Below are 22,489 nucleotides of genomic sequence, written 5' to 3'. Positions count from 1 at the left end.
GGGTAGTCCTAGTAGAAGAATGTACTCCACCTATTCTTCATAAAATATCCATGGTTCTTCATATAGAAGCTCTGTTGGAAAACCTAGTGAGTAGAGGTCAACCGATATGTTTATTTCAGTGCTGATACTGATTTTTAGTAATCAAGGAGACTAACCGATATTTGGGACCAAAATACATTTGCAGTAAAAATGCAAATTTTAGTGTAGAAATTTACACTAACTCCGACACAAAACGTCATTGAAATGCCTGTGAACATGTGTTTAATTAAATACCGCAAAACAGAACCTTTCAATATTAACTTTTGAAAAATACTGTAAAACAACATTTCAACATTATGTTTTCAAAAATACAGTGGAGAGAGCCCCTAGCAGCATTTATTTTGAATTGAGACATTAAATATACTGTATGAATGTTTCAATTGTATGAATGTTATTTATTAACATTATTATATTTGTCTTAAAATGCAAATGTACAAAAAAACAAACAAACAATGTTCATCAGAACAGTGCAGTTTGATTGACCATTTATTTGTGACATATAAACAATCTGATAATACTGTGACTGGGACATTGAGCCAGACTACAAGCAATAATCTTTCAGAGAGAGGCAGTGGCATCAGAGTCAAAGGAGCACATGTATTTATTTAATCTGCAATCAGATGAAAAAAACGAATCCAATAATTAGAAAAATTATGAATGTCGGATCCGATTATTGGCTTGGCCAATAATCGGTCGACCCCTACTAGTCAGCTGCCTTGTCTACATAGGCAGCTGCCTTCCAAGGCAGCATCCTAAATGATATTGTGTCTCAAAGTGACTGATTAGTAATAGATGTTGCAAAGACACATAGTGAGGACAGTTCTCAGAGAACACGCTCCGTGTCTGCACGTTCTTGTGTGTTCACGTGACTGTGCCTCGTCATGTCCATGATATTATATGCATGCTCAAAATAATTTCAAAAGCAAATAACCAAAATCAGATGATTATTTGATTATCGCGACAGGCCTATATATTCACTTAAACTTTGGTTATCGGATAAGGCAACATAATGTTGCTGCCTATGTTTTGGAATAACCTTGGCGTTGGGCCTTCAGTGCCTAAAATGAAAATTCTATCAATTTACTCACCAACCCTAATTTTGTTACAAACCTGAGTAACTTTCTTAGTTCTATGGAACACAAAAAGAGAAAGCAGAACTATGGATTTGGGACAACATGGGGTGAGTAAATTATGAAAGAATATTCATTTTGGGTGAAAACTATTTAAAATACTGTCTAAGCTAGCAGCTCACTATGTTTTTGGACAGAGCTAAGTTTAGAGTAAGCCTTCCTGAGTATGCTGATAAATAACTGTTTGTGAAAGGTTAATATTTAACTATGTCTGTGAAGGTCAGGTAACAATAATTAATGAAAAGACTGTTTCTCGTTCCTTACATGAATTTATCCCAAAATTTCTGTTTTGCAATGTACATGGTGTATCACCTCATGCAATTCTATTAAGGCATTTTTTTGTAACATTCTGCTTTGTCTTTTTTCAGTTGGACCACCATATTGCCTCCATATGAGAGTAAAGTTCTATTCTTCTGAGCCCAACAACCTGCATGAGGAGCTTACAAGGTTCATCACTTGTAATATCTTAGAATGTTATGTAATGTAGTATTTATCCAAATGTGTCACTTAAACCATTTCATTCAACATCTTTTGTAGATACCTTTTTGTACTACAGTTAAAGCAGGATATTCTCAGTGGCAAGTAAGTGATTCAAATATTTATTGTCTTTTAAATTAACTACTGATAATGGAAATTGACATTCCAGTAGTATACACATACTGTTGAAAAGAATTTCTGCAAAATCACAAGAGCCATAAGAGGATTACATTCTATGTCTTGAACTGCAATATCAACGTCCTTATGTAGACTTGGCTAAACTTCATATTCGTTTTCTTCATGGGTTATTAGCATCATGGTGAATCCTTTATCTATGGGTCATGTGGGGCAGTGTTATATAAAAAATCTCTAATAGTCTATAATCGTTTTGTGTCTATAATATGCTCTATAGGTTAGAGTGCCCATTCGACACAGTGGTGGAGTTGGCTGCATACTCTTTGCAGGGTAAGTGACAGCTCTGTAAGTTTCTTGAAATCAGTTCAGGAAAACTAATTGTACTATAAAGTTTAATGTATTATGTAAACAATGTAACTTTCAGAGCTCAGAATGTCATGTTCAGTCCAACGACATAAACTACCACACATTTCTGGGTCAGAGAGAGTGTTGAACACAGTCATGAAAAACAAAATTGTGACTGACTGAATTGACAAAAGTATAAGAAATACGATAATGAATAAAACTTTGAGCTATTGAGTCAAAGCTATTGATGTACTTACGTTTTTACCTTTTAATGTGGAGTGATGGGACAGTGCACAGTGTTAGTTTTCTTGAAGTTTTAAGAAGACTGTTCAAAAGAAAGCAATGCCTCTCTCTCTCGCTCTCATTTCTGACTCTTTCTCAAAAGTAAATTGCAGCTCATTAGTGTGGGTCTGAGAAAATGGGCCCCCTAATCCCCCTCCTCCTCCTGTGCTCTCATCTCACAGCACTTTCAAAGTAATGGAACTCTCCTCCTGGCATTCACTTATGCACTTCTTAAACTTGTACATACTGTGCTGTTTTAGTAACACTATCATGTAATCTCAAGTTGAGAGTCAATTTGTAGGCAAACCCAAAAGTCTAATTTGCCCTGGGTTCCCTCTGGATGTTCCTATGGGGTTTTATAAAAGAATTGTTGGATTTATGAGTAAAATAAGGTATGTGGTAAACATTACTTCATGATAAATGGACGTTTAGTTCTAAAACATATATTACACGCCTCATATTTGAATTTTGAAGCTGCTGTGTGATTTATTTTTTTTTTTTAAGTATGAAATTTAGTATGGCTTCCAAATTCACGTTAAAGTTATGGAAGTGTGTAATATATGTTGTAGAACAAAACCTCAAGTAATGTTTACCACAGACCTCAAGTTACTCATAAATCAAAAACTTCTATTATAAAACCCTGTAGGAAAATCCAGAGGGAATCCATGGCAAATTCTCTTCTGGGATTGTGGACTACAACCTGAACAGCTCTATTTTTGGCAGGTAAGGAGAGAATGATCTGGCCTAGTTCTGTAATTATGGTGTTTTCAAGCTGTCATCATCATAGCTGCTGTAGAACAACAGCAGAACAAATATTATAACATGACAAACGTATTTACACTGGCATCCAATTATGATGTTTTCATTGGTATCTGGTACAGATCAGATCTTGTTGCATGCATGTAAACGGTAAAAACACACAAGATTGGGTGAGGTTTGGGACAGTTGAACATTTAGCAGCTGTGAGAAATATGATGAAGGCATTTTATCTTGACTGTAAATTCGGTATCAAACTTGTTTGCTGTTTATCATTTAGCTATGACACTTTGCCATGTATCATTCAGCTATAACACTTTTACCTTTTAGCTGAACTGGGTGACTGTGACCCTGCCGAGCATAGACTTGACCTGGTGTCAGAATTCCGCTTCATCCAAAACCAGACAGAAGAAATGGAAGTCGCCATCTACAATGCCTGGAAGGACTGCAGGTATAAACGAGAGAGCTCATCCTATAAAAGTATCTGATGGCCGCACTTAATGACTCCTCGTAAATCAGTGCTAAGAGAGGAAGTCTAAATGTAAAGCAGGGGGATGAATGTCAATAAGAAGGTCTTCACCTCTAACTGTTTGGATCTCTCATGTCTACTCAACCAAAGCTCAACTGTTGACCCAGACCGCTTCGTATGTTAATTATGACCTATTGCTGTAGCCTTGACGAGCTGTAATCTACAGCAGATGTGTAGAAGCTTGGGTTTTTTCTGTTGCAAAATCATAGCCTAATTTGCTGTCTTTTGCACAGTTGTCACTGTGACATAATTTTTGTTCTTAAATTTGTTATTCATCTGCACACTGTGTGTTTTACCCTATATCACAGGGGCCAGATGCCATCACAAGCTGAGATAAACTATCTGAACAAGGCCAAATGGCTGGAGATGTATGGGGTGGACATGCATATGGTCAAGGTAAACAGATAATTCACTCTTTTACAGGTTTAGTTCATTTGAAGCATGCAAGAGTTCATTAAAATCAGGATGTTGAGGGGGGACATGTGCATGTTTCATATGACTCTTTTCAATCCAGATATATCCAGAAATTGATCTGTTCTTTGTTACTGCCTCCTCCAGGCACGAGACGGAAATGAATACAGCCTGGGCCTGACCCCCACTGGAGTGCTCGTGTTTGAGGGTGAAACTAAAATTGGCCTTTTCTTCTGGTAAGCATTCCCTCACCAACCCTTTAAAGGAGGAGTGTGTAATTTTTGAACCTCTTGTGGCACAAAACAGAATTGCAAAAAAAAAGTCCTTTATTCTTTTAATATTATGCTCAAACAAACAGAGCAATGTTTTGAAAGCCCCACGGAGCCACAGTGTTTACACTCTTCACAAAGTCATTGATTGGCTTACTTATAGTTGTCTCTGCACATTAAACTTGGAGCACTAAATTCGCACACTTCACCTGTAAACCTTAGAGTTTGAAAACATTTAATATTTGTTGTCCAGCTGTTGTGTCATAGTTCAAAATGCAATTGACAGACTAAAGCTATTGTATCTAAACAAAGCTGGTTGTCTGTGCACAGGCCCAAGATCACACGTCTGGACTTTAAGAAAAGCAAACTCACTCTGGTGGTAGTAGAGGATGATGAACAGGTGATGCAGGAGACAGAAGAGGTAAAGAGACACACACACACACACACACTACACACACCCTCATCTAGTTTTGAGGAATGATAAAAAGTCATCATTTATACTATTTACTAGGGATGCACCGAAATGAAAATTCTGGGCCGAAACCGAAAATCCAGGATGCACTTGGCCGAAAACCGAAACCGAAATTTTTACCTATTTAAAAAAAAAAAAATGTTGTGTATAATTGTATTAATTTGATACTTTTTCATTAATTTCATGAATTTAATTAATCTGAATTGAAAAACTACAAACCAATAAAATAAATCACACTTTTATTGAAAGTAGCGCAACAGAATTGGACAAAAAATATATTAAAACTATATTAAATATTATTCTTCTTTCAGTTCTGTAAAAATCTAATTTTACAGATTTTATTAACAATTATCCAAATAATGTAAAGTTTTAGAAAACTATTATATGCACAACAACAGTCAAGTAATGAACTTAGCTAGCATCTTTCAAAAAGTTATGCAACAGTAATTTTAATTAAAACAACAGGCAGAACACAGAATGGCCTCTATTCCACTGATCTATATATAACTATAATATATAATTATATATATAGATCAGTGCTATATTCTGTTTATGTAAATGTATGTACACTTTAAGTGAAAATGATTGTGCAAAACAGCAGTAATTGAACTAAATCCAACCTCAACTGTAAACGACAGATGTATCCTCAAGTGAAGAACAAGTGTAATGTAATTGCTATACACATCATATTGGACCGCTTTTTATTTAAGTACAAGTGACAGGTTTCTCTTCAAGAACAAAAGTTGCTAAACTTTCTGACAGTCTCTCCTTTCAGAAAGCTCATCAAGAACATGAGATGCTGCACTGAACAGTCTCTCACTCTCTGTGCTGGTGCTTGGGCAGATAAATACCTGTGCGTAATCCGCGCAAGCAAAGGAAAGCGGTGTTTGTTTATCGCCCGTAGTCAAGGGGATTGTAGCTTCTGGCATAGTTCAGATATAAATACGTCTCAAGTTGTGGTGTAGCTGCGCTAGTTGTGATATTTTTCTGTTGTGACAAACACTGCAGATCGCAAATTTGATGTCCTTATCAGAAACTTTGAAGAATTTCCACACCGCTGACATGATCGCCTTTGTTTGGTAGCGCCGTTGTGGAATTATCTAACAGCTGTGATAAGGGCTACATCGATCCAGATTGAAATCTGAGCACTGAGGGGCGGGGCGAGGAGGTATATATTTTCGGCTCATATTTTCGGCTCATATTTTCGGCCTTTTTTCTCTTTCGGCCGAAAACCGAAAGTGCCGAAGTGCCATTTTCGGCCGAAACTTTTCGGCGGCCGAAATTTCGGTGCATCCCTACTATTTACAGTATTAAACTGTTGCAAAATGCCTGTGATCCCCTCTTTTAGTGGAGTCTGTCCACTAAAAGTCTCCAGAATCCTGACCAGAATGCACTGTGGATCAGTGCTCAGTTGCATTAAATACCTTCTCTTAAGGATAACATTTAAAGCATGATTTCCCCTTACCTGAGTAAATGACTTGAGGTGTTGCGTAGAATCCCTTAGACATTTCTCTTAGGTAAGGGAAACAGTTAAGGAATTTATTACAGTTAACCAGGTTTTATCATAATAAAATTCGACTGTTATCATGGACACGACATGTCTCTACCAACATTCAGAAGATCAGAAATGTCCCGACCAACATTTAGGCAATTTTATCACATAAAAAATACTTTAACTTTATACTACTGTATATTTTTATTTAAATATTTATGACTATTAAAGTTTCTTAGTATCATTATTAATGTGTAAAGTATTGTCCGACCTCGAAGACATCTTTATAGGTCTAAACTCCTGAAGAGTAATAGTCCGATGTCTCGTACAGTCATAGTGCGCAGGCGCCAGCCGCATGCATATGCGCGCACAGTCAGTTGGAGTATACTTTGACAGGCTCGCATTCTACTGTATGCAGATGCTGAGCGTTCATGTCAAAACATGATATACTTTGGGCTTTAACCTACACTAAGTTTAAGTTTTACTAACCATAAGATTTACTTGGGGAAATAGCAGTTAAGGAGCTTTATGCAACACCTAATGGTTTTTAGGGCATATTTTAAGAAATAAAAAATGCTCAAGGGTAATCGTAAGAGATTACGTAACACTTAAAGGAATATTTCACCCAAAAATGACAATTTGCTGATAATTTACCCACAGGCTATACAAGATGGATCTGAGTTTCTTTCTTCATCAAAACTGAATTTTAGATTTTTAGGATTTCATTTCAGGCCTCCTCCTTTAAACAATACAAGTGAACGTACTCCATTTTTTGACGGTCCAAAATGCATATTTAGGATGCATCAAAATAATCCAGTCGAGAAATAATGTTATAGACAAATAAGTCTAATATATGATCTCATTATATATAGGCTATATGACTGTCAGGAATTCAAGCCACACAAGTTGTAGTTAGTGAAACCAAGTGCGAGAGCATTTACTGAGATTCACACGGTTTACACAGTGAGATCAATGGTACAGGTGATATCACAGAAGAGAAGCTTCATAAACTGAAGTAAATGTAACAGGCAAAACAGCAGAGTAAGCATTAATAGATATCACCAAAGATCAAGAGCAAATACAGACAGGTAAATAAACACTGCAAGTCCTTTGTGTGAGAATTGACAGTGAAGTGGCGTGAAGGTGAGTTATTTATGCAGGCAGTGAGGAGCGAGTGAATTGAGTGCAGGTGCGGTGAATTCGAAATCGAGTGATGAAGAGCGGACTGCCGAGGGAGGCATGACTGATCAAAGTTTTCACTCATACCTGAGTTCGCTGGAAAAACAGCACGGGCACAGCCGATTAATTCAGATATGGACCCTTTGTTTCTTTCCATGGTCTGAAATCCTCATGGGTTGAACAATCACTGCACACCCTCCAATATTTGAGAGAATGTAGGGGTGTACTGATATTCAGGTTCAGCGTGATTAGCCAGAGCTTCAATCGCTCATGATCATGTATAGGCAATCGATGAAAGGTTTTCTTTGGGGTTTCTGAAGGTTGAAGCATCCAGGATACACACGCCAAATGACTATTTTGAACAATACGCTTATACAAATACAAATCTACTGCAAAGACATTTAAACTTTTGTATAGCTCTCCTTCTCTTGTAACAATGATGTGCTTCCTGCCTCTTCCTCCACATGACGTGTGACCTTACCAACGAGCTTGCATCATCCCTCTCATGAGCGCGCGTCACAGAGATGTACGGAAGCAAATATTTGTAGTTAAAAAGTATATAAGTATTGTTTTGATTTATAAAAATAATCAATCTTTTGGGTTCAGAAGAACTTCATTTGTCGACTGGAGTCGTGTGGATTATTTTGATGAACACTAAATATGCATTTTGGACGGTCAAAAAATGGAGTACATTCTCTTGCATTGTTTAAAGGAGGCATGAAATGAAATCCTAAAAATCTTAAATTCTGTTTTGATGAAGAAAGAAATTGGATGCATCTTGGATGGCCTGAGGGTGAGTAAATTATCAGCAAATTTTCATTTTTGGATAAACTATTCCTTTAAGGGTTATTTTCTGCAACACCCTTAAGTTTAAGGGAAACGTTTAGGTGATCTTATGGGAAAATACACTTTAGGCACAGGGCTTTATATTACCCTATCCTTACGTAGGCCCTGTTTACACCTGGTATTGGCATCTGTCTTGGGTGATGTTATCATAAGTGGTCAGCCAATACATACTGACATTTAACGAAATTGTCTCCTGTGACCACTTCTGATCAAATTTTGTGTTTTGCCTTTTTGGTTGTTGGTATCTGTATCTGATATTTGTTTTTGCTGCTCTCCACTTGTGACCAGATTACCCAAGTTTGATGTTAATACAAGGAGTAATGTTGCTTTACATCCTCTAACTTACAGTCAAGGAATGAAAAATTGCCTTCTGCTGCTGTGAGGTTGAAATATGACAGCAGTCTTATTCAATGACACAGCATGGCCATACTTTTGTGTAAAATTGTTATTGGTCAGATGCATATTTCTGGTGTGATGTCAGTATGTTTGGCTCAGAGTTTAAAGAGGAGAATGAAACAGGCTTTAGAATCATCTTAAGAATTGACCCAGAATCATAATATTTTCTACTGCTGACCTGCATTATTAAAAAATAGCTAAAAGGATAGATTTTTTTTTTCCCCCTGTAAAAGTCTTGCTGTTACATGGTGCATTGTTGAAATATTTAAACCTCACAAAAGGTTTTTGAAAAGAGTGGCTGCACAGAATTCACTTGACCACCTGTAGCAACCCAACCATTTGAAATGCTTCTAGGACATACTTGTTTTATGTGCTAATGTTTATGCCTTTTATGCTTGTGAATGCTTTTGATAAATTATTTAAGAGAGTCTATTCATTGAGAGTTGCAATTTAGAACATGAAGTGAAGTGCAGTATGTGTCTGTGCATCCAGAAGTGTGTATGTGGTCTCACTGAGACTGTTAGCACCTGTCCAGCAGGAGTTAGTAAACAACAGCTATCCTTTATGCATCCCTGGCATCTGGAGCACTTCACACTATATAAAACACTGGGGCTGCTGTGAGGACAGTACTGCCCATATCTCTTTAATATGAACACATAATTAAGCCAAATTGTCAGTCTGAGCCTTTGATTTAAACATGGCATGATGTGACTGCTTCAGAAAGCTATATATCCCATAGGATGCTCTCTGCTGTGAAACTTCCGTCTCTGTTCTCTTTCTGTCTCCCTGAGTTATCATTAATTACTGTATGACTGAGTACCCCAGAATCCACAGGTCACGGCTGAGATTGTTCCTTAGTAGTACAACTGATAAATGCCCAAGACAGAATTGAATTTGCGTTAGATTGATCTTAGATTACGTTTTGGCCTCTGACTTAGGGAAAAGAGCAGGAGCATACATTTGTGTTCCGAATGGACCATCCCAAGGCCTGCAAGCATCTGTGGAAGTGTGCTGTTGAGCACCACGCCTTCTTCCGCCTACGTGGCCCCGTACAGAAGAGCTCGGCCCGCCCTGGGTTCATCCGCATGGGGTCACGTTTTAGATACAGGTGAGTTTATTTTGAAATGTTGCAATCAATCTTCTTGCCATTAGTGCTAAAGACAATAATTATATCCTTAAATATATGGCTTATTGTGGAGAGGTGTGCTGTTACCACCTACTATGGCTTTAGTAGAGGCCAGTGATAAAGTATTGCATTTTGGTTAATGAGTAGTGCCTGCTGTTCTCTGGCATTTAGTATTTAAACCCCATTCTAATCATGGTCCAGTGGTCAGTTGAATGGTATTTTTTCCCCCTGCTTTACAACCAGATTTCCTGTTCTTCATAGTTGCTCCTAACAATATCTGCTGTTGATATGTAAATGGTAATGTGGCCTTGTCTGCCCAGAGCGCGTCTGTGTGTGTGTGTGTGTGTGTGTGTGTGTGTGTGTGTGTGTGTGTGTTTTCTATGGAATTGCATCTTATCTTAAGCTGGCAGCCTGGTTCATTGATGCTGACCAGTTCGGCTCCCTGTTGAACAGGCTTTTTGCTTGCCTGTGCCTTCTTTCTTGTAAATTAACCTATTTTTTTAAGTCAACAAGTTTGCTTAGTATTCACCTGTGCATGTCTGATTGTCCAATTTTCCTGATAAATTGTTTACTGATGTAAACAGTAGTCTGCTTATCCTCTGAGCAATGATGTGTTTGTACAGTGAAATTATTAGTCTGATAACATTAGACTTTCATTACTGTAAGCCCATAAAAGTAAACGTCTGCAGACTTAACGAGTCAGCAGGGATTTATCATGAGAATTTTAAAGAGATCTATATAACTGATGTACATTTCTTTTATTTGTAAGTGGGAAGACAGAATATCAGACCACTAAGTCCAACAAAGCCAGAAGATCTGCCTCGTTTGAAAGGAGACCAAGCCGTCGTTACTCTAGAAGGACCATGCAGAACAGAGGTGAAAAAGTTTATCTGCTCAGCATTGCAAATAGTGTAGCTCAGAGTTGGATATCAAAACAACCTGAAAGTAGTGAAGTATTACTAAACTTTTTAGTAGCGTGACCGTATCACTGCTTTTCTTTTGTTCTGTTCTGTTTTGTTTTTTTGTGCACTTTTATTTTCCCAGGCGTAAGCCACTTTTTTTGTTGTTTTTTTTACCCACAAGCAGTGGGATTGCGTCACCAAATGTTTTTCTTGTTTTTTTTTGTGTGTAATGTACTATGCCTGCATGCTAAGACTGAGCAATCTGAGCAAACGTTTTTATATGTATATATTTTCAGTTCAGTTTAAAATGGAGGCAATTTAGGTTTAGTAGTGTTTGTGAAAGATGATACTGTCACCCAAATTGATATCCTTTTTATAAAAAAAATGCTCAATTTTAATTCAGTTGTATAACTGAAAGTTATGCAAATTAAAACATTGCCCCTGTAAATAGCTCAAATGTAGTTAGTTACTGTTTGTTAGCAACTAGTTCAAATAGCTTGGCTGTTTTTTATCTGCTTTAAATAATGAGTAGATTGTACAGTTTCAAAGTAGTCAACACTGTTTAATCATTCTAATATGACTTCACCATTACATGATGATGCCTAATAAAGTGCTCATTCTTTCTTTTTTGTTTTTCGCAGGTCCTATCAAATCCTCGGAGTAAGTATTTCACATTCCTGCATTGTGCAATGGAATTCTTATGGCTATCTTAATGTATAACAATGAGATGACATCCAATCTCAACAACAGTAGTATGTGTAGTTGGAAGCACACAAACACACTGTTCAGAGCTTCTGCAGACTCCATGTTCACTTTGACAAAAATGATTATTCACATGCCTTTTTTGAGATTTTATTTTTTTTTTCCCTGTTTCCCTTCACAATACCACTTAATGGTCAATAAGACCATATTGTTCTTAGTGTTTTTCTAAATTCCATTATTTATGTTTATTTTTAATAGTTCCTTAAAGGGATAGTTCACCCAAAAATACTAAGTCTCTCATCATTTACTCCCTAATGCCTTTCCAGATGTGTATGACTTTCTTTCTTCTGCAGAACACAAATTATGATTTTAAGAAGAATATGTCAGTTCTGTAGGTCCATTAAATGCAAATTAATGTGTGCCAACATTTTGACGATACAAAAACCATATAAAGACATCATAAAAGTAATCCAAATGACTCCATCTTCAGAAGTGATATATAGGTGTGTGTGAGAAACAGATCAATATTGAAGTACATTTTTGCTTGTAATTCTTCTCCCTTCCCAGTAGTAGCACTTGCATGAAGACCGTGAATCACCAAAAACACAAGATAAAGAATGTGAAAGTGATATGTTTCTCACCCACACCTATCATATCGCTTCTGAAGATGGATATAATCACTAGAGTCTTTTGAATTACTTTTAAGCTGAATTACGTGATTATTTCTTTTGTTTAGCTTCAAATTTTGGCACCCATTCACTTGCATTGTGTGGACCAAAAGAGCTTATAAATTCTTCTAAAAATCTTACTTTGAATTTAGCAGATGAAAGGAAGTCATACACATCTAGAGATAAGGGTGAGTAAATGATGAGAGAATTTTCATTTTTGGGTGAACTATTTGTCATTGTCATTGTATTCAGCAATGTTGTTGGCAAACCATGCCATACTAGGTTGTTTTGGTTTATTATTTTAAGTAAGATTTAAGTTCAGAACTAATATTAGGTACTTATGTAGGTAATACTTCTGTTCGTTCTTTTTCCACAAGCTAAATGCCTCACTAGTTTGTCAGTGTAAGGACAAGCTGAAAGGCTGTTGTGAAAACAACTGAGTGTTTATGGTACTTTTGTCTTCACATACCAGAGTCACAAGTGCCCCTACTTAGACTATGATTCAGCTAGTGTTAAAAGATGAACAACAGGAACCTGCGTACATAATATGCTGGCACTTATCGTACTGATTTACAGGGGGTCTCAGGACTTCCCCTGTGACTAATACAGTAATTAAGAATGATTCACAAATGTTACTTTTTGACTCAATGTATTTTTTAAATTCTGATCACATGCTGAAAACAGCATTATTGAGACAAAGGGCAATAATGTAATGGGTTACCCTGATCCTGAAAGCCCTGTGCTGTTTAAGATCCTGTTTTCTGATCACCTCTACAAAAGGACCATCATTGTGCTGCATTGTCTGTCAGCAGTAGCTCATAACCCAGATATCACTCTATATCACACTGATTATCTCTTATCTTTCCACAGCAGCCACAATAATGGACCGAGCCCAAGCACAGAAACAAAGGTACTACCTCCCTAGTTATATTATAGTAAATCGAGAGTACCATATTTTTTACATTTAACTCTTTCCCCGCCAAACACGGAATTTTCCGGGTTTTATGAAAAAACGCTTCCCCGCCAAACATGGAATTTTCCGGTGGTATATTTTTTTTAGGTGGTATACGATAAGGAAGACCACGACGCATGTTTTGAAAGAGTATGCAACTCTTTGATCAAAGAAACAGACTGCGATCGTCTCAAACGTGAAGTGGAACACCATACTAATACTAAAGCACTTGTTTGATAAAAATGCCTTTTTCTCAGCTTTTTGTCCGAAATGTTGTTTTTGACAAAACCTACCTCTGTTCAAGTGGCAATAAAAAAGAACAAATGAAGATAAAATAAAATAGTTTTTGCCTAAAAGCAGAGGCTCAGATCTTTATTTTGATATATAGCATCTTCATATATTCATGGAAGAAAATATTCTGCGGGCCATTAAAGTCAAAAACCCTGGCGGTGGCTGGCAACTTTTTTTTAAAAAAGCTGGCGGGGAAAGAGTTAATAATGAATAAAGTTAAATTTTATGGTCCATAAATTTGTTTTATTTTTATTTATTATTTATCAGTTTTTGTGAGATTCCGCATTTAATTGTTGCAATGATTTTGTTTATCCTAATGATTCAGTATGTGTTCCAAACCTAATCCAATCCAATTTTTCCTCAGCCTGCCCAAACACGAACTCCCTGGTCCAGTATGCCCGTGGTCAGCAGCCCACCCTCTGCTCCAGGCCCCATGGAAATCGAAACTTTCCCCAGGAGCCCCAGTGGCAGCCAATCGAACAAGAGGAGGTGAGCTGCTCACAATTTAAATCCAATAAAACCTTTAAACCGGTTAATCTGATGCCCTGCTGTTACTCCAGGGCGCCGCACAGTCAGTCAGCATAATTTTGGCAGAGTGCAACATCTATATATTGGGGCTTTTCCACTTCATGGTAGAACTCGACTCTGCTCGCTTTTTGGGGGTTTTCCACTGTGGATAGTACCTGGTACTTTTTTTAGTACGACCTCAGTCGAGGTTCCAAGCGAGCCGAGCCGATACTAAATGTGATGTCAAAACCCTGCAGATCACTAATTGGTCAGAGAGAATCGGTACTACCAGCGTCACTGGATTTTCAACACGGGATATCAACCCGCTAGTTTAAAGTTAGCTACAGCTATAGCAGTGTCATTTGTTCATGCAACTTTCGAATTGTAAAAAGAAATGGCTGTGCGCGAAAACCACACCGTGGTCAATAAACGAGGTGCAGACATTCCTCTCGTTAGCGACAAACAAAACGACGTGGAGCAAAAAAGTATTTCTGGAAGTGTCTCAGCTGTTGGCCGCACATGACTACCACCGGACCTACCAACAGTGTAGAGAAAATAAAAAAACTTAAAAGTGACTACAGAACCATGGAGCCACGGCTGGAGTCCATGATGGAGGATGGTACGTTAACTCTATACTCTGCTTGAAAGCTTCACTTTATTTAGTTGACCAGCTGTGGTAAAGCTTGCTTCTAAAACAGCCAGGCCAATTTAACAGTTACATTTGTGTAAAATCACCATGCAACAACTGCTTTATGCAGCTAGTAGCTAATAGCTAGCGGTCGTGTTATTGTTTATTGTTTTGTGTTTATTGTTTATTCAAGTCGAACCATAACGTGCAGTGGAAAAGTGCCATTGTCTGTTTGGTGCTTGTGCTGTCTGATGCTGGTGTGAGGTTGTACTGTCTGGTGAATGGTGCTGAAGGTACTTCATGCTGGTTAGCGTTGACATTGAGCAGATGGCTGCTGCAGCTCTGGAGAAAACGCCAAATGATTTGACAGCAACAAACTCTCACATGAAAGACCACGTGCCTGCTTCTGGTTCTCTCTTCTACTTTCTCTCTGTCTTTGTCTTATCTCCTGAGGCTGTCTTTGGGGTTATTGTGCAATGCAGAGCTTTGCTTTAAACTTGCTGAATTATTGAAAAGAAATTAAATTAGACAGTGGAATTATCTTGTATGTGTGTGTCTTTCAGAGAGGGACTGTTGGATATGTGCATGTTGGATATGTTTTCCTGTCTTATGAAAGTTTGATCCATGTTCCTTTATGTTCTAGTCTTGTTTTTTTAACTTTGTTCTAGTCTGATGTTCTGAAACCCAGTGGCCTTTTCATAAGGCAAGGTATGTACACTCCTGTTTTCATTTTATAGATGCGCTTCTACCAATCAGTGCATTTCTGAGGGAGGTCTCATGGTTTGCTTTGGATCAGTTAACCTTCCTCTTGCTGGACAAATCACTGTTTCTTGATTCTTGTCCAAACCAACCCAATCAGTGGGGTAGAATGTAGACCTGTGATCTCGGCTGGGTGAATAGAATGTTACGGTGTAACAAGAGGCTCCCCTACTAAGCTGGAACACACTACACTACTTTTTGGCTTTGACTTTCCCACCCACTGTCTCTTCTCAAATCTAGTACTAATTAGGGATGTGCGAGACTAGTCGCCTAAACGGTATCAGGTGCATGTCACAAAATATGCACAACTTTTTTTTTTCCATAGACTTGTGCTGACTGTTATAATATTATGGATAACATTTACTTATGAATTTTGTCAATTAATATAGCAGTTTGTACTCTCTAGACCAGAGGTGGGGAACGTCAGGCCTCAGGGCCGTATAAGGCCCACGAGACCATTATACTTCCGGCCCGCGAAGCCATTTGAGAAATAATTTGAAAAGAAAAAAAAGGTTGTGATTCAATTAACCTGAGGCAAAAATAAAAACAAATCCTTTCAAATATTGTTTTCAAATAATTTTAAATGATAACAACATAAAATATTGTATAATAGATAGACCTTTTAGTGTTTTTGGTATGTAAGCCCATAACGGAATGCGTATATTAATTTCATCCCACAATCAGAAATTGCAAGCAATTGTATGGCCTGCGAATAATTTCGTAAATGCTCAAATGGCCCTTAATGGAAAAAAGTTTCCCCACCCCTGCTCTAGACTCTAGATATGAATTGTAGCACATACGCTATGGCTTAGCAACATAAAATTAGCACATATATTACAAATGTAATAATTAAGGAAATACAGCCTGTCGGGATAAGATATTATGAAATGTCATTGAGGCGAAAATGGGATTGATGAAACAATCTCATTTTATAAAATCAATCTCTGTTTTTTTTTTTTTTTTACTTTTATTCAAAACACATTGTTTTGTGACACCCACTTGTATTCATCATCCACTCCATTAAGAAAGTTTTTAATTTGCGGGTCATGGAATTAAACTGGTGTTCAATGGCGTCTTATTATTAAAGTGGATATCCAAAAACTTGAAATGTTTTTCAACATCATCTAACGCCGGTTTCTAGAAAGGAAACAAGCATATTTATACCCTCTCAGTGGTTAAAGCATCGTAGAATGGAGTAACTATATTATCAGCTGAAAACTGAAACCCATTCTGAAGGACTGCTTGTTGCAGTCACACAAGAAATTGCAGGCTGCAAGATACATGAGGGGAAACCGAAGAATTTGTTCCACTTTGTGCAGGTTTTATCACACACATAAATTCTATTTATTTTGTATTAATTTGGCCTATTACTTGAGTCATATAGTAATATGTTTACATAACGGGCTCCGCAGTGGGGCAAGGGGTTGATGATGTAATCGGATATCGTGATACATTTGATAAAACATACTGAAAATATTTCTTACATATCGCCCAAACGTAGTTCTTGCTACTACTTTTCTCTTGTGATCTGCTCTTTTTTTCCTGCTTCCTACCCCTTTCTAACTTCCCCACATCAAACTATGTTGCATTCCTTTCCTCTCATGCTAACACCCCCCTCCACCAACCCATCCAGGCTTCATTCCCCTCCCCAATCCCATCGCTGACACCAGTATGACTGCCAGGCCACCTCCCTGAACCTCCTTTTAGACACAGACTCATCCACAGCCCCTCCACTCCCACATTCCTTGGATGCAAACCAAGTGTCAGGGAACGCCGGAATGAAAATCCTGTTTTCTGATAGAGCTCAAGTGAAACTACCTGGGCTAAATTATTCTCCTCATTTTAACCACAGAAACTGTTCTGTGCCCCTCACCTCTGAGACTGAAAAACAACCAAAGTGATGAGATATCCCACCTGTTCATGGGAGAAACTTGAAAACCTCACTGTGACTGTCCTTGTCTTAAGAATGACTTGGCCATTATTTAACCAGCTCTGTTACCCAGGAAATGTCCTGTTGAAATTCATTTTGTCTTTTTAATTCACCATTTTTAGATGTCTTGATCATTGTAATCAAAACCACATTTCTTTGTTTAGGCCTGTTGTGCATTTCAGACAAACTTATTTGGCACTTTCAACAAATAGGGTGCAAAAAAAAGACTTGGAAATAAGTTTTGCTCTTAACAAAGGGTCAGCAAAGAGAGTGATTCCATCAGAAAATGTTGTTCGTCCATCTTAGGAGGTCAAACTAAATGTTATATGAGATGTTTTATTTTACAGGGTTTGTGGTCTTTGCAACCCTGGTATAAATTTTTTGGATATTATACCCTGAGTGTGATTTAATAAACAGATATAATACATACATTACATACATAAACTATATACAATATATTATTATGTTAAATGAAATACCAGAAAAGGGTTGCAAATGTAGTCTAAATAAAGCTATCACCTAGTAGGGGCTAGCTAGTTTGAGACCTGTTGCTTTGTGGTCATATATATATATATATATATATATATATATACATATATATATATATATATATATATATATATATATATATATATATATAATATATTCACATATACAATCATCCACAATATTAAAACCACCTGCCTAATATTGTGTAGGTTCCCATCGTGCCGCCAAACAGCACTAACACGCATTTCTATTCCCGAGATGCTCTTCTTCTGACCACAATTGTACAGAGCGGTTATCTGAGTTACCGTAGATTTTGTCAGTTCGAACCAACATCCAATGAGCGGCAGTTCTGATGATGGAAACGCCTTGTTGATAAGAGCGGTCAACAGAGAATGGCCAGATTGGTGAATCTGTTGGCGCTGTTTTGGCGGCCCGAGGGGGACCTACACAATATTAGGCAGGTGGTTTTAATGTTGTTGCTGATGGGTGTGTATGTGTGTGTGTGTGTATATATGTATACGTGTGTGTATGTGTGTGTGTGTGTGTGTGTGTGTGTGTGTGTGTGTGTGTGTGTGTGTGTGTGTGTGTATATATATATATATATATATTTATTTATTTATTTGATAACTGGGTTAAATGGTTGAGCTTGACAAATAGGTGTTACTTTATCTACCATGTCTCAGTTCTCTCTCGAAAGAGCATGGTATTTGTGCCTTTAATTAATTGGACCCCAGTTTGTACCCTAATTTGATTAAAGTGCCATTAAGATCATGTACTTTGTTAACTTTTTCAATATAACTCTGTGTAATCCGAGTAGGCTGAACACTGTTAAATTGAATCTATTGTAATTATTGAATATAATAATTGTAAATTGTTTAACCATTTGTCTATGTGTAATGCCTATGTACCACTATATGCAGTCTTAAAGTTGCCTACAATAATATTGTGACCGGGCAGAGGGCGGGACCGAGTGTGCAGAATCACCACCCGGCCTACCCCTGCCCTGTCACAAATATTATGACCAAAGGATGGTTTTGTTTTACATGGCTTTAAGATGTTTGATTAAAACTAGCAATCAAAACCAACTCCCCATGTTTGTTTCTGTTTAGGTCTGTGAGAAATTCTTAATATTTTGGTGCATTCATTTAGGGATAAATATTTAAATGTTTCAGACATTGCAGTAGATTGCATGTTATGTCATGTCAAGGTTTATTTGCCATATACAGTGTGAATTACTTAATTTAGAGGGAATTAAAAACTGATTTGCATTTCACTCTTTGTGTGTGTGTGTGCGTGCACGCGCGGTCTTGTAATCTAGATCTAGTGGAATGTGTGTATTCAGCTGGTAAATGATTCTGTTAGATAACAGCCCCATTCCTTTGCATGAGGCTCTTCAGTAAATAAGAGTTTTTAGTGTTGGTGACTCTCATTTGTTGGAATGTTCCACAAGAATGGCTCTGCTAAGTGTTTGATTTATATCTCTTTTGGGATAGGTGATCTTTTGAATTTGTTTAATTGGGTGTTTTTGCTGGCAATATAAAATAAGCAAGATTGTGATGATTTCAATTAAGTTTTTGTTTGGCCATTAATTTCCTTAACTCTGAGATAAGTTTTTCCCTCCTTGTCTCATGACTTGCGAATATGAGAGAGTTTATATTGTATCTCTGATTTTAAACCTCTTCAAATTGCAAATATGGCAATAGAGTCTCATCAAATGGTCTTAGAGCAAATATTGTAGAGGTGTATTGAAGTTTTTTGTATTATTTTATTTATATATATATATATATATATATATATATATATATATATATATATATATACGTGTCCAGAACTAATACCATTTCTTTTTGAATACTGTACCTCTTAGATAAGTGTGATTGGAAGTATGAATTTCACTTATTTGAAAATCCAATAAAGTGTCACTTTAGAATATAAAATAGTAAAAGGCACATTTTAATAAATTGCTTTGCTGTAACTTGAATTCTGTCCAGTGAACGAGTTTTGTCCAGGTGAGTTACATTTGTCATCTTGATCACAGAGGACCCTGTACAAGCAGCACTTATGAGGTACATCCTGTACTTAGAAGGTAATTAACACTTTCGTTCTTCTCAGCATGCCATTAGTGACTGACCCTCTAGAGATGAGTGTAGATGAGGTTCTTCGGGCCTCTGTTCCAATAGTGACAGCAGAAGAGGTGGGAGCCAGCGCTGCTGTTTCCACTGCCAGCACAGTCACTGAGGAGCCCCTTTCGCTGGCTGGTGAGTTAATACAGGCAGACAAACTAGGGATGTACTTATTTTGAATTTTTGACCATTTGACAGTAATTGTTTTATGTTATGGTTGATAACGATTATTATAAATCTATGCTGTTTTGTCTAAACAAAAATACATGTTCACATTAAAGCTCCACTGTGAATTGAGCCATCAAGAAATTATAAATGTTACATTATATTGTTGTATATAAGGGAACAATGGAAAGGAGGAGGCAAGAACCGGCTTGACAATATAAATAATATTTTAATGTAAAACTGAAACCAAAAGACACAAATGCACACATAGGACAGACAGCTGCCAGTAAACATTATCTCTCGGTCGCTCCGCAGTCTGCCTTTATCCCTCTCGGAGGCTTGATTTGCCTGATAAGGGACCGGGTGTGTAAAATCATGACCCGCCCCCGCCCTCCGCCTTGTCACAATTGCACATTCAGGGTTGGGAGTAACGGAATACATGTAAAGGGATTACGTATTTAAAATCCAAAATATAAGTAACTATTCCACTACAGTTACATTCAAAAAGTATTTTGATTACTGAAGAGATTACTTTGCATTTTATTATCATTTGTTTCATTTAATATTTATTTCTTGCAGATAGAAAACATTTATACGTATAAATTATGTGATCCAAAGTGCATTTGAACAGCGATGAAACACTTTCTGATGTGTTACATTCATACGAGCAGACAGTGAAGTTAGAAGAAAGTTTGGAACAGAAGAAATAGAAATAAAACTTGTGTAAATTGTTAGCTTTACGCTAATTCTAGCCATTTTACATGCACATGTTACCAGGCACGATCATATTTTTTTATCAAGAAAATTCACATTGGATCATCATTTTTTTTTTTTTTTCTAGTAAGACCTTTTGATATTAGGGAAAAAGTCGTATTCTTTATAATTTTTTAATTGTTTTCCTGTAAAAATATCAAAAAATCCTTAAAACAAGATCAAATAGATTTTTAGTCACAACAATTGAAAAAATTCTACCAGTGCTGAAGAAGTAATCCTAAGTATTTAGAATATGTTACTGACCTCGAGTAATCTAACGGAATACGTTACAAATGACATGAATAAAGCATGTATTCTGTAATTTGTAGTGGAATAAATGTAAAAAATAACCCTCCCTACCCTGTGTACGTTAGTATACTGATTCTTGAGATAAGGTATGAAACATGTTTAAAATCAGAGTTAAAAATGTTTAATACTACACAAAGGTCTCAGCTAACTAACCATGTAAGGGAACAGTTTGTTTATTTTGTAATTGTTTTTTTTTTTCTTACTGTCAGTTTTGTCAACTCCGTAAGACACACTCAAATGGATACTATTTTAATTTGATCCATTCAGTGAGTGTTAAGTCTTTAATTATCTAATAATAGTGTACTGTAAAGGAGTTAAATGATAAAATACATTCTATAAAAATTTTTGTGTGTTCAAAATGTAACTTATGCTACCTTTATTATATTTGTCCTTTTATTATTTCTACATTTAGATATGAGTCACTTCCCTTGCACAGATATTTTATCATATGATTTCATACTCCATTGTGTTAACAGATTAACCCCAAAATATTTAAATCCCCCGACATGCAGATGTGATCCATCTGTCTGTCTGACATCTCATTGTTTAGTGATGTTTACTGAACCTGCTATCATTAATAGAAGCTGCAGCTCGGCTCAAGCAACTGGAGATTGACAACACTCTAGTGTCTGTTCCAGCCAGAAACAATGTCAACGTCAACATGAACAACCAGGTCAGTTTAGCCAACCAGAAGGCCGCACACAAACTGGCACAGTGAGCAAGGCTTTTTGTAAATGGTGTTTCTGAAATATACTGCATGAAATGACATAGCTACATTGAAGGGATATTAATTAATAATAGATTATCGATTATTCGTCATTTAATAATTTGAATGATTAAGCCTACCGGTTGTCAATTAATCAATTTTAGCACAAATGCATTCAGTAATCATGCCAGTAGATAGAGAAAAGTATATAGATGTGTGAAACTAGCCGGCTACACGGTTCTGATGCTGCTAGTCGACACTGGAATTACTAGTCAGTTCATATATATTTTTAAACTGTTCAAAATTTTTACACATTTAAGTGTTTTTTTTTTTTTTATATATATATATATATACACACACACACACACACACACACAATGGCTGCGCTTAAATTACTGTCATGATAATGTCACACATTTTAAATATAATTAATTAAAAACATATATTTAAAAAGAGGAAATCTGCAGCAAGATTATACAAAGTTTAATTTCACCTCAGGGCGCTGCACACATTTCTCTCTGGGTGCTTTCGCACTGTGAATCGCAGCAAACATGCCCAGTGTGAAAGCTCCCCTCTGTCACTCGCAGCATGCGCTGAAAAATTCAAGATGAGCTCAAAGTAGCTCTGAAAATCACTTTGGTGGTGGTACGGGAAGCAGATTTTCGAAACCTTAGCTTGCAGTTCCCTATGGATGTTTTCACATTTGAGTCTTTAAATCTGT

The 22,489-nt window shown here is 36.9% G+C and overlaps 1 protein-coding gene across 2 annotated transcripts in view; it reads left to right on the top strand.

Moving 5' to 3' along the window:
* epb41l5 (erythrocyte membrane protein band 4.1 like 5) overlaps nt 1–22,489 on the top strand; it is a 59,594-nt gene that overhangs the window by 22,565 nt on the left and 14,540 nt on the right. For both annotated transcript variants that reach the window (XM_052148584.1, XM_052148583.1), the window contains exons 5-18: nt 1,538–1,616; nt 1,707–1,751; nt 2,059–2,111; nt 3,495–3,615; nt 4,002–4,089; nt 4,252–4,340; nt 4,704–4,794; nt 9,697–9,866; nt 10,654–10,760; nt 11,428–11,446; nt 13,027–13,066; nt 13,764–13,888; nt 19,825–19,970; nt 21,644–21,735. In XM_052148584.1, the coding sequence (XP_052004544.1) occupies nt 1,538–1,616; nt 1,707–1,751; nt 2,059–2,111; nt 3,495–3,615; nt 4,002–4,089; nt 4,252–4,340; nt 4,704–4,794; nt 9,697–9,866; nt 10,654–10,760; nt 11,428–11,446; nt 13,027–13,066; nt 13,764–13,888; nt 19,825–19,970; nt 21,644–21,735 (1,265 nt within the window). The remainder of the gene's footprint in view (nt 1–1,537; nt 1,617–1,706; nt 1,752–2,058; nt 2,112–3,494; nt 3,616–4,001; nt 4,090–4,251; nt 4,341–4,703; nt 4,795–9,696; nt 9,867–10,653; nt 10,761–11,427; nt 11,447–13,026; nt 13,067–13,763; nt 13,889–19,824; nt 19,971–21,643; nt 21,736–22,489) is intronic.

The sequence above is a fragment of the Xyrauchen texanus genome, chromosome 18 (assembly GCF_025860055.1).
Source record: "Xyrauchen texanus isolate HMW12.3.18 chromosome 18, RBS_HiC_50CHRs, whole genome shotgun sequence".
Classification (NCBI taxonomy): domain Eukaryota; kingdom Metazoa; phylum Chordata; class Actinopteri; order Cypriniformes; family Catostomidae; genus Xyrauchen; species Xyrauchen texanus.
This window is presented reverse-complemented; position numbering and strand designations above follow the sequence as displayed.